This window comes from Kryptolebias marmoratus, linkage group LG14 (genome assembly GCF_001649575.2).
Source record: "Kryptolebias marmoratus isolate JLee-2015 linkage group LG14, ASM164957v2, whole genome shotgun sequence".
NCBI lineage: Eukaryota > Metazoa > Chordata > Actinopteri > Cyprinodontiformes > Rivulidae > Kryptolebias > Kryptolebias marmoratus.
This window is the reverse complement of record NC_051443.1, coordinates 12,769,622-12,781,314: the sequence shown is the minus strand read 5'-3', so window position 1 is coordinate 12,781,314 and position 11,693 is coordinate 12,769,622. Positions and strand designations below refer to the sequence as shown.

General features: G+C 41.4%; 1 protein-coding gene across 1 annotated transcript; it reads left to right on the top strand.

Annotated features, from left to right (window-relative positions):
- The first annotated feature begins 175 nt into the window (after nucleotides 1-175).
- On the top strand, nucleotides 176-7,788 carry kcmf1 (potassium channel modulatory factor 1). The gene is made up of 7 exons (XM_017407537.3): nucleotides 176-373; nucleotides 1,863-2,030; nucleotides 2,158-2,297; nucleotides 3,267-3,368; nucleotides 3,486-3,669; nucleotides 4,944-5,238; nucleotides 6,295-7,788. The coding sequence occupies exons 1-7, from the start codon at nucleotides 358-360 to the stop codon at nucleotides 6,557-6,559; spliced, it is 1,170 nt and encodes a 389-aa protein (XP_017263026.1). The 5' UTR covers nucleotides 176-357; the 3' UTR covers nucleotides 6,560-7,788.
- Nucleotides 7,789-11,693: the final 3,905 nt, after the last annotated feature.

Genomic DNA, 11,693 nt, shown 5'->3' with positions numbered 1-11,693 from the left:
ACGATATATCCCAAAGTCCTTGATCTTATGACAGCTGTTAGGTTCTTATTAAATTGAGAGGCTTCACATCTAGCTATGTGACATCCTGCAAGGCAAAATTCAGGGCACAGACCTCTCATTTTGACGGAGTGGTTTCATATCTAAGGGCGCCCTCTAGTGTTCACCCTCCGCTCTGTTCGGTCATAAGTGACACTCTGGGACGGGAAGCAGATCGAACTGTAAGCTGCTGGGGGATCCATCTTGCTTGAGAAAGAGACGAGGCTGAAGGATTCTCCAGTTTAGAGTCACAAAAACAGTATAATTCCTCGCTGAGCTCCCCCGGAGAGCCCGAAGAGGGGCTGTGTCGCTGTTTGTAGGATGTCCCGACATGAGGGTGAGTTGAGAAATGGGAGCCAAAGCGACTGGAATATGGTGGCTACTTCACCTGGTCGGCTAGCTGCGAGGCTAGCTCCGCTAAGTGCTCATTTGAGTGGTGGTGGCGCTTTTCGGGCTTGACCCCTCGTGTTTACATTCGCTGACCGCAGCTTTGGCGTTCGTATGTGTGTGCCGAGCTTTGTAATTTACCTGTGTTGGCTGCAGCCTTTTCCAGCCTGCTGACCATGGCTTAGCGGTTAGCCGTTGCTACGTTAACTTCTGTTAGCCTGGCTAGTTAGCATGCTAATGAACGCTAATACAAGAAGCCGTTTATGTAGCTATAACTTGATGGTGTATATTAGCGCTTATTACCTCATTAGTTGTCAACAGTGATACGCCTTAAATGAGTTTTATTGTTTCCCACGTATGTGGGTTAGTATCTTTTGTTTCAGAGCGGTGAACTTGGCACCATAAGTGTCCCATGTAGTCACAGACTTTGTTAAAACACAAGTCTGAGGCCTCTGATGGCCACAAATCAGTCACTAAGTTTGTGTGTCACCAGGTAACTAACTGTTTAGGGTTAAGTTAAGCTTTATTTGATCAGAGCGTGTAATTGTACTTAGTTTTGTTTGTGCAGTCTTATTAGAGTTGAATCACTTCAGAAGTGGAGATGTAATGTAACACAAACATGACCATAGTAGTAGCCATAAAGGACAGAGGTCTACACAGATCTTCACACTTAACTAAAACACTTGGCAACCTGATTAACTGTCCTGTATTAGTGAAACTAGTTGTTGAGAATACACTAACATCCAGTTATTAAATGTCTTGTATGCTGATCTAAAAGATGTGCACAGTTCTGTATGACTGTGCTATTTTTATTTCTGTCAACCTTTAAAACTTGTTATAGACTAACAAAACCCGTAGGTGATAACTATAGGATTTGGTGGTAAATTGTACAGTTTGTTGAGTTGTTTTTTAAATTCTTTGTTATAACACATGCCACCATTTACAGGAATTTCCTTTAATGGTTGTTTACAGCATGCGTTTTCTAAATAAGGCGTTTTTACTTTGCAACGAAATGTCAGTCATGCCTCAGGAAAAAGTGAGACAGTACTTGAGATTTGCTTTGGTTTGGCTCCAGCTACATATTTTCACTCATCATAAGTCTTGTTTTGTTTTTCAGAAAAGTAGCTGTAACTATCAGCAGCGAGTTACCTGTGATCGTGCGTGCTGTTTTATAAATGAGTAACGAGGGGTGGCAATGAAAAGCGGCTCTCAGATGTTTGAGTCACGCCTCGGAGTTGCTTGTGAAATCGGCTGCAACGCCAGGGACCTCCGTCGCCGGCACTTGCGAGCTGGTTCGACTCCAAAACCGCGCGCTCGTGCGAGTGGGACCGGCGTGCAGATGAAGGGGCGCCCCCTTTTCGCAGCTCGCCTCGGGAAGGAATTTGTAACTTAACTGTCAGGAGTTTGACGCAGCTGCCTTCTCTCCGTCTCTTTCGCAGGTGTGAGCTGTGACGCGTGTTTGAAGGGCAACTTTAGAGGACGGCGGTTTAAGTGTTTGATCTGCTACGACTACGACCTGTGCGCGTCGTGCTACGAGAGCGGAGCCACGACGACACGACACACAACAGAGCACCCCATGCAGTGTATATTAACTAGAGTAGATTATGGTAAGGACTCATTGACTCAAACTTGTGTGCGTTTAAAAAAAATCACTGTTAATCTGACTTGTTACTCATAACCTCAGATCATTTACTGACTGCTAATACCAGCTGTTGTTTTGTTGTTGTCCTGCAGACTTGTATTACGGAGGGGACACTTTTTCAGTAGAACAGCCTCAGTCGTTCACATGTCCTTACTGTGGCAAAATGGGCTTCACAGAGACGTCCCTACAGGAGCATGTCACCTCTGAGCATTCAGAGACCTCCACAGAAGTGGTGAGTACGCAACACATTTTAATTCATATTAGCAGCCAAAGCACCGCAGCCATCCTCTGAAGGGTTCTATTTTCAGCTCATCAGATACAAGGAAACAGTTTTTTTTTTATTTTACTTTCTCTATTCTATTTTTGTTAAGTAATTCAGTCAGCTGAAATTACTTCCTCTACTGTACTCTATTGTTGAGACGTCTTGAGACACCCAGTGATTCTTTCAAGACTTTATTCTAATCTTTTAAAGTGCTCTTGAGCAAAACTTCTCTAAGTTTTCTTAATTTTTATGCGGACATGGACCGCTTTTTCAAATGTCCCAGTTTATTTCTTGCACCTGACCAAATACAGAGTATTTTATTTGTTTAGTTTGTTTTTTTTTCTTCACGGTAACCATTCAATCGTTTAACAGGACACCTGACTCAAGTGATTAATGAGTTTTAGCTACACATAATGGACATTCTGGCAAAGATCTGTTTCAGATTGTGCCTTCAGCGTGTTGCTATCAGCAGCCTGTTGTAATAGTTTAGTTAACTCTGCGATACAGTGTTTGTATACCAGTAAAGTGACCTTTAAAGAAGAACTAGTTATGCTTACTCGCTAAAGCTTTAAGTATTTAAAATAATAAGACAAAATAAAGTATGTCAGACTCAAAAAGAACTACATTATATTCTGTTGATGAACTGTATCTGAGAACCATTTACTCAACAAACTAAAAAAACAGGATTTCTACAAGCACAGATCATTCTTAATTTACTTAAAGTATGTGTATTAAAAGCATGTACAGTTTAGTAAGTGCTACAAACTGTCTAAAATTACTTAACATAAGTTTAGCTTTTTTCCTGTACATTTTGTGTTCACATCCTTTCCCTCGTACGGCTAATGAGCTGGCACATTAGCTCCCTTACTGTTGTCACTTGTTTTGGTACGTCGTACTCAGGAGGGCCACTGACACGTCTCCAACTCGGTCTCATTTCAGATCTGTCCAATCTGCGCCGCTTTGCCCGGAGGCGATCCCAACCACGTCACGGACGACTTTACAGCTCACCTCACTCTTGAACACAGAGCGCCAAGAGATTTAATATCCTTTTCACCCCCCCCAAACCACCACCACCACAAACGGCTGTCAGAAACTTAATTAAAGTGTGAAAGTTCTTCGTTGAAGTGACTGAATTTAACCTTAACCGCTGGCGTTTACGATGAGTCCAGTAGTGTCCGACATGTACGCAGGATGTTCCACCCTGGACGGGGACTGGGCGGCCCCCGAGCGCGACGGACAAATATGCACTTTACGAGCGGCTCCACGGGGGGGCTTTCATCCTCCTCATCGCAGAGCTCCACTTACACCCCCAGTAACAGAGAGACGATGGACCCAATCGCAGGTGAGAGCCAGGGGTGTACAAGTACTAATACTCAATACAGAGTTTATTAGAACCGAAAATGAAATATCATCAAAATACAATAATTTATGTCCATCAGACAACATATTTTCCTTTAAATAAAATAGAGGAGAGGGGCAGAACGGAGTCACTAACTCCTAAAATCAGATCCAAAAAACTTGTTTATAAAAACAGACTAAATAAAGTGATTTTTTTACAGAAATCCTGTATTTTGATCAAATAATATAGTAGACATTTCATTCAGGCTTTAGGAAATGTATTACTTTGTGAAAACAGCCTCTTCTTTCAGTTCAGCAGCTGCATGCTGGGGTTTCTGGCTTATAGCACTTTGGAAATCACCTGTTAATGCAGAAATATTTTATGTCTGCGTAAAACTATTTAATCTTGCAATCATTTTGTTTATTAATGTATAACAAAAGAAACATGGACAAACTCTGTCTTTGTGACAAACTGCTAACAACAAAATGGCTTGAGATACATTTTTAAAATTATTCTTTCTTGTCTTATGTATAGAAAACGCTGGTTCGTCACTTAAGTTAGGAGCTTGTTTATGCTTTAGAATAACTTTGAATAATTAGGATAGTTACTGATTATAAAACAGTGTTTTAGAAACGACTCTGTACAGAGATAGGGCTAAAAACAAGTAAAAAATCTTGACTAAACGCTTTGAAAATGTGGAGAAGAAAATCCACTTTGTTAACATTGTAGGAAAAACAGAGTGGTTAAAAATATGAACAGTGTTGCTTTTTAAACTCTATATATAATAAAAAATAAACTGTGGTAGTTTGGTTTTCTTCATTGTTTTTGATGAGGTGAAACAGAACAAAAATGCTCCCTGATTTTACTGTGGATCATCAAAAAGTTGCTTTAATATGAAGACCTATCTTCTTTAATAGACTAATAAACCGGAATGGGACAGGTCTGTTTCTTAGTGGCTGCAGTTACAAAATAACTGAATGTCCTTTCACATTTCCACCTTTATTTTCAGTGGGAAAAGTAGCAACCAGCATTTGGTCTCATGCCACATGATTTTGCTGGCATGTTTCCACTCCCCTGAGATAAATCCTATTCAGCAGTCACATGTTTTTGATCTAATATTTTCCTCCATAATTAAACGGCAACTTCTTTTTTTTTGTTTAGGAAATACACATCATTTTTTATGCTTTTTCTACTTTCTTTCAGGTATCCATGTTACTGTCATTAAGAAGCATAACTAAAAACAACCAACGCTGAGCCTGTTTTCATGTCTCCCACAGAGTTGCTGTCTCAGCTGTCAGGTGTGCGGCGCGCCGCAGGGGGCCAGATAAACTCGTCCGGGCCCTCGGCCTCCCAGCTCCAGCAGCTCCAGATGCAACTGCAGCTGGAGCGGCAGCAGGCCCAGGCGGCGCGGCAGCAGGTAGAGACGGGTCGCCACGCAGCGCGGCGCGGCAACAACCCAAGCAACACTGGCACCACGATCCCGCCACCTAGCACAGCGACGGCCAACACCAACGCCGTGGGCGAAAGCAATCCCTCCTCCTCGTCCCACAGCTCCCAGTTCCTATTAGCACGGTGAGTGAGGCCATCCAGGCAGTACTTACAGTAAAGTGGAGCGACTTTTATAGCTCAACTAGGCCATTTAATTAGACTGTTCTTGTCTCAGAATCCAAACATGGGACAGAAATGAGTTGTTGACCAAAATATGTCGGGCTCCACAGCTATAGGTGGCAGTATGCTCCCTGTTTAGCTTGATGGTGTCTTTCAGGTTTACCTGTCCTGACACAGACCAAAGCAGCTTAAAGAAAACAAACATTGTGCTGGTGATGATCTAAACTCTGTTTCTTAATTAGTCCCAAAATGAACAAGTTTGAAGTAGTACCTCACTGGGCTGTGACTGTTAAAGACTAATTGGTGACTCAGAATTGTTGAAATAGGAAAGTCTGAGTGTTTGCGAGACGCATTGTTGCATTTTGAGCGAACATTTTTTAAAATCATTGCTTTCAAAACTGTATTCTAGGAAATGCATACATCCACCCACATCATACCTGCCTCAGCTCATTTTACACCCAACTCAGCAGCTGCCCCACGTTTATGATTGAATCTGTAATTATTATCATTGGTGAGGTTTTTAAAGCTGGACATTAGCCTCAGATGTTTTCTGTCAGAGGAGTGCTCCTATTCAGGCCCCAAGACATTGAAGAGCATCTATGCTTGTTTAAAAATATATTTTTTACAAGTAAAATTATGCTTTTTGGCTAGAAGTTGGGCTGAAAATCGTATTTTGATACAGTATGTGATACATGAGCATCAAAACCAATAATACCACAATATGGTAATTCTTCAATCAGAAGAGACAACTCTTCCCCCCAAAAACAAAACAAATTGGTACTATTTGGCCTAAAAGTTGTAAGATTTGTTGTCACAAGAAGATTTTGGAGTTTAGTCACTGCTGCAACAGAAAAACATACAGAACCTCAGACTTTTAATTCAAGTTTAATTGTATCATCTCATCCTGTTCCTTTAAAGTAATCGTTCTGTAAAACGTTAAACCAGTCAAAGCTGCCGTATATTGCTGATTATTTCAGAATAATGAAGATGTTCGAATTAATGGGAGTCGTTGTTTTTCAGGTTGAATGAACCTAAGATGTCCGAAGCAGAGCGGCAGTTTCTTGAAGGGGAGCGCGCCGACCGCAGCTTGTTCGTCCAGGAGCTGCTTTTGTCCACGCTAATGCGCGAAGAGAGCTCCTCCTCAGACGAGGACGAGCGGCGAGACTTCGCCGACTTCGGAGCCATGGGCTGCGTGGATATCATGCCTTTAGACGTGGCACTAGAGAACCTCCAGCTTAGAGAGAGCAGCTCTTCGGGGAGGGAGCCTCCGCCGCCGCCTCTTTGATGTCCGAGCATCGAGCAGACTGTGTCCTCTGTGCTGCAACTGTCAGTGATGGACAGCCGCAGTCCTCCCCCTCCTCCTCCTCCTCCCACCTCCCTCTTTCCTCCCCGGCCCCGCCCTCCTTTTCACCCTCCTCTATTTTCTGAGTTTGTTCTGGTGATTGTAATTTCAGGCCCGTCACCATATTTGTTACATTGTAAACAAAACCTAAAGAGAGAGCAAGCGGAGTAAAATGTGCGAGTGAGCGAGCAAGTGAGAGAAGAAAATTCTATAAATATATATAAAATATATATGAAGCTGATAATCAATCCACTTAACTCTTCATCAGGTTCATGTTGCAGGCAGACATTTGCTTCCTGTGACGTATGAATGGCTCTCCATATAAATACTCCACCTTCAAAAGTCAAGAGGACACAAGCTCCTCTGATGAAGCTGCTGTGTGTGTTAATGATTATTAATAAATAAAAAGTGCTTGGATGGGTTACCATAAACTACCTGCATGTAGTTCTTTGCAGCGTGCATGACCTTTTCAACGACCCTGTCGTTCAAGACCTGTTTTGAAGGTTTCCCAAATCTTTCAATAGTTTTTAAACCGTTCCTTAAAACATAGCAAGCATCGAAACCTAAGTAGCTCACAATGTGACGTGCAGGAATTAGACTTTTAACCAAAAACATAGTTTTGTTTGGTTTTCATGAAGTATTTGAAACAAAGAGAAGTAACCGGACGGATTCTGTGCTCCAATTCGCCCTCCGTGTTGCGGCTTCAGAGCTGCGACTTTGCGCATCTGATTTTAAAAAACTGAGAATGTAAAGAAAACGAAAAAAGAGCTTGCCTCCAGATGGTAAAATCTTTAGTTCTAGGAAGCTGAAGCACAATAAACTTTGTAATTTATAGACGACTCTCCACTCTCTGCTCATGTCAGACCACAAGCTGTCCACGGACTTTACGGAGCCTGCCACTTTCCTTGCTACTTTTTTCTTTTTAAAGCAAAGACTTGCTTTTTTTCTGCTCGAGCTTGCACTTTCTATTTATTCATACTTGCTTTCTATTCTTTGGAGCCTTGATATGGATCATGCCACCTTCATTGCCTATACTTTTACCCACTATGTAAAAACAGATGTACGTTGAATTTGTGCGTTAACTTTCATAAGAAATGGGCAGACTTTTTTTAAACTGTAAATTTAGAATACAATAAATATGGCACCCAGCTTTTGATGAAAGCGAGAAACCACCACCCGTTTGCATCTTGTGTTGTTTCATTAGAGGTCGGTCAAACATCATTCCTGTCGCCACGTTAAAGCCATCGCTTCTTACATAAAACGGCTTTTATCTTCTGTATAATTCCTTTCCCAGCGCAGCTTCGAGGTACGCGAAGAATTTCCTTTATCGTCGCTCTACTCCTAGTCAGAGTTTATTTGCTGCCGTTGATGCATGTTTCCCCTCCCAGAGAAAAAAAAATGTCACCATGGAAACCTCAGAGCATTTCATCACAGCCACCTCGATGGGCTCCAAATGGTCCCGTTTGTTTTGTTCTCAGAATTTGTCGAACGATACAAAAAGGGGAGGCTTTGAAGAGTTTTAAAGATTAGTTTGTGTATGGCTACATTTCAGTGTTTGTGTAAATCTGACTTTTCTAATGTGGATTAATGTTTAACGTTCAACAAGTGGAAGGTCAAAAGCCTTAAACGAAACTCATCAATCAGTGTTGCGTGCTGTTTTTCACACAACACTAGGCTGATGTTTTGTTTAACTGAGTGAGTGGAATTTTTGTTTTTAATGAATCGTTTCTGCAGCGGACAGAAGGAAGACGTTGATGTTGGACAGCTCAGCACCTGTCTGTAGATTCAGTCACCAAGGTAAGCTTTGCAGGTTTTCTTTGCAGCCTTGAAGAGTCTGAAATGTCTTTTTGTGTTAGTTTTGACTCGGTGAAGAAAAAACAAAAGCAAAAAAAAAAAAGCCAAGTTATCCTTAAACTACGTGGAAGACTGGAACTAGAAAAGATTGGAGCCAAGTTGTCAGTGTAAACCGTGTGCAGAGTGCCGTAGCAGCTTTGCTTTCTGCGGCTGTGGACCAACTGTCCGCAGTCAGCAGTTATTGTTAGAAACAAACGGCGCCCGTACGATACCTCCCAGTCCACATGCGGGGCGGCTGGCTCTTTTTAAATCTGCCTCCCTGCTTTCTGAACTTGTGTGTACCTTTCTGTCTTCAGGACCAGTATAGCCGCCTCAGATCAGAATGTAGTCCCCGAACATCTGCTCGTTTAGAGGTTAGGCCGACTTCAAGTCTGCGGCACCAAATGCTTTCAAGTTGCTTCAAGTCACATGGAAGAGAATAGGGGTTTTTGTAGGTGATGGAGAAATGAAAGACGAGCACAAACTATGTCGAACTTTTCTGTCAAGCGCTAACTTGTGACTTAAAAGAGGGAATAGACGGTTTCTGCGTCCATGAGTTGGACACATGCAAACTTCCATCTTCATCAGCCTCTGAGAGTTGATTTCTAAATTCGTCCAAACATTTGTGAGCTGCTGGACTGAGAAGAGGAATCACACTGATTCATACCAAAAAACTGAACCTACTCCGTCCTTTTTTTCTGTCTCTGCTGCATTTCTCCCTAATTCCCTCTGTGTTGGGCTTCAGTGCAAGAAAACTGTAAGTCAGAAACGTGACAATTCGTTTTAGCCTTTTAGAAGTAAAAACACCCCATCTCTCTGCTTCATGTGTAATTAGGTCCTGCAGAAGCTGGAGTTGTGCTTCGCCTCGTAAGCCTGCCGTAAAACAAGTGATTATTTCAGGTTTAATGTGGCTTTGGAGTCCTCCAACAGTGACATCAGCAGGGCTCGTAACATTATTACCCCTCCTGGTTTATGATTTTGCAATAAAAGCCACCCATTCAGAAATTCATTGTTTTCCAGGATGATCGTGTGACTCCCGAACAGAGCTGGTTTATGAACAAGCACCTGACATTTTTATTTTGTCAGCATAAATACAGCAGAAGATTGCAGCTGCAACCAAAAAGTCCATATTTTTTACCTTTCATTCATTTTTGATGTTTGTTCTTTATGTTCTTAAACACCTTCAGGGAAAGCTTTTAGTATCTGGGACTTCTCAAACATGTGAGCCACTAATATTTCCCATCAGGTACCTCAGCCGTATTAAAACCGTTCTTCACATCACTGCAGTGGTACTTGTTCAGGATGAAAAGTGCAGTTTAAAAGCCGCCATTTCCGTGTTGCCAACGACACCCCGATACTGAGCTCTGCAGCATCCAAAATCTGTCGTTTCATGACAAACCCTGGAGAAATATCATATATTTGAATGTTTAAACGTATTCATGTCTGAATCCAGAATCACGTTTAGCTTAACTGTCTTGTCATCATTTAAAGCAGGAAAATGTGTCCGATCACTCAATACTTTATGCTTTTAGAAGGCTTTTAAAAGTAAGCCTTAAACTGCATCAGGATAAAAAAATCATGTATGTCACTGAAATGCACATTTGATTTGAATTCCATGTTTTGTTGTCAAAACAGGTTAAGTTGTAGCCAAATACGTGCAAAGCATAACATGTTTTGATTGATCAGAATGTTTCCACATGTTGCACAATGTAGAATATAAGACCTGCAATGTCGGCTACATGGATGTAGCTTTATACTTGGTGCACAACAACAAGCCCAATTCCAAAAAAGTTGGGATATTGTGTTAAGTGTAAATAAAAACAGAGTGCAATGATTTGCAAATCTCATAAAGCCATTTTCATGCACAATTGAACATAGTAAACATATCAAATGCTTAAAAAGGAAAGCTGTACTATTTTTTATAAGAAACAAGAAGTAATTCAAATGAGGACTGGAGCACCAAAGGGATGCAAATATAAGTGGTCTGATTAGTTCTACTTACTTTTAATTTGCATTGCCATCCACAAATGCTGGTTCAAGCTCTATCATGCAAACAAGCCATCTGAGAGAAGCCATCCTTTGGGCCAGCCCTTAGTTTAAATGAGCTGAGGCAGAAACAGGAAACTATTCTGTGGTCAGATCAATTCAAAATTTGAAATTCTTTTGGGATGCCAAGAGGAGAGGGACGCACAGTTCAAAAGGCTGCCTCTCTGATGGTATGGGGGTGCATGGGCAGCTTACACGTCTGGAAAGGCGCAATCAATGAAGAAAAGTCTGTACAGGTTTTAGAACATGTGCTCCCATCCAGATGATGTTTTTGAAAACGGCATGAAACAAAAAATCCAGCAAAGACTTTTGAGCAGCTAGGGTCCTACATCAGACAGGAATGAGACAACTTTCCCCTCCACAACCTCCAGCAGCTGCTCTCAGTTCTCAGATGTTTACAGACTGTTGTTAAAAGAAGAGGAGCTGTGACCTGTAAACATGGACCTGTCTCTACAATTTATGACATGTGTTGCGACCATTAAATTCAGTTACTGTTATAGTTTAGTTCAACCCTTATGTTTACTATTTTCCACTGTGAATAAAATATGGGTTTTTGAAATTTGCATTAAGTTTATTTACATTTTACGCAACCCCTTAGCTTTTTCAGAATTGGGGGTTGTGTATTTATAAGAAACAGAGCAGGCTTTGCTTTTCTATTTAATATGAAGGAAAGCACAACATTTATTGTAAGACATACCACCTTTATTAAATGCACAGTATCACAAGAAACATTTCCATTAATTGTGGATAAGCTACTCACATGATGCACAAAGCTCTGAATTGATTGATAGAACTGGCTGATTATAGCAGGATCAAATCTGCTGGGAGCATCTCCCCCCCCCCCAAACACACACACACAGACACACACACTTGCACTCAGATGTATGTGCAAATGCACACAAACACACTCTCTTTGTATTCTCATAAGTAAAATTAGTTATCTTCACAAGAATGAAAACTGTAAGCCTTTTTTTTGTCTTCTTTTAACATATATTTACAAAAAAAATAATTTAACACCCCCCTCCCCCCCGCGCACACTCAGATATACATTACATTCAAAAAAGGTCCCCGCCCGTCTAGATTACATTCAAAATAATATACTATTCATGATGCAAAGTCACAGTTATTCATCTGAAAGAGGATCGACGTAGGCTACAGTCAGTCAGAGGTGGTCAGAGCTGTGTGTGGGGGGGGGGGG

What these genes read in the sequence shown, in the direction of transcription:
- kcmf1 (XM_017407537.3), top strand. An exon ending in ACAGAGCGCCAAGAGATTTA is followed by an intron (nt 3,369 to 3,485) that starts ATATCCTTTTCA and finishes GCTGGCGTTTAC; the next exon opens with GATGAGTCCAGTAGTGTCCG. An exon ending in TCCCAGTTCCTATTAGCACG is followed by an intron (nt 5,239 to 6,294) that starts GTGAGTGAGGCC and finishes GTTGTTTTTCAG; the next exon opens with GTTGAATGAACCTAAGATGT.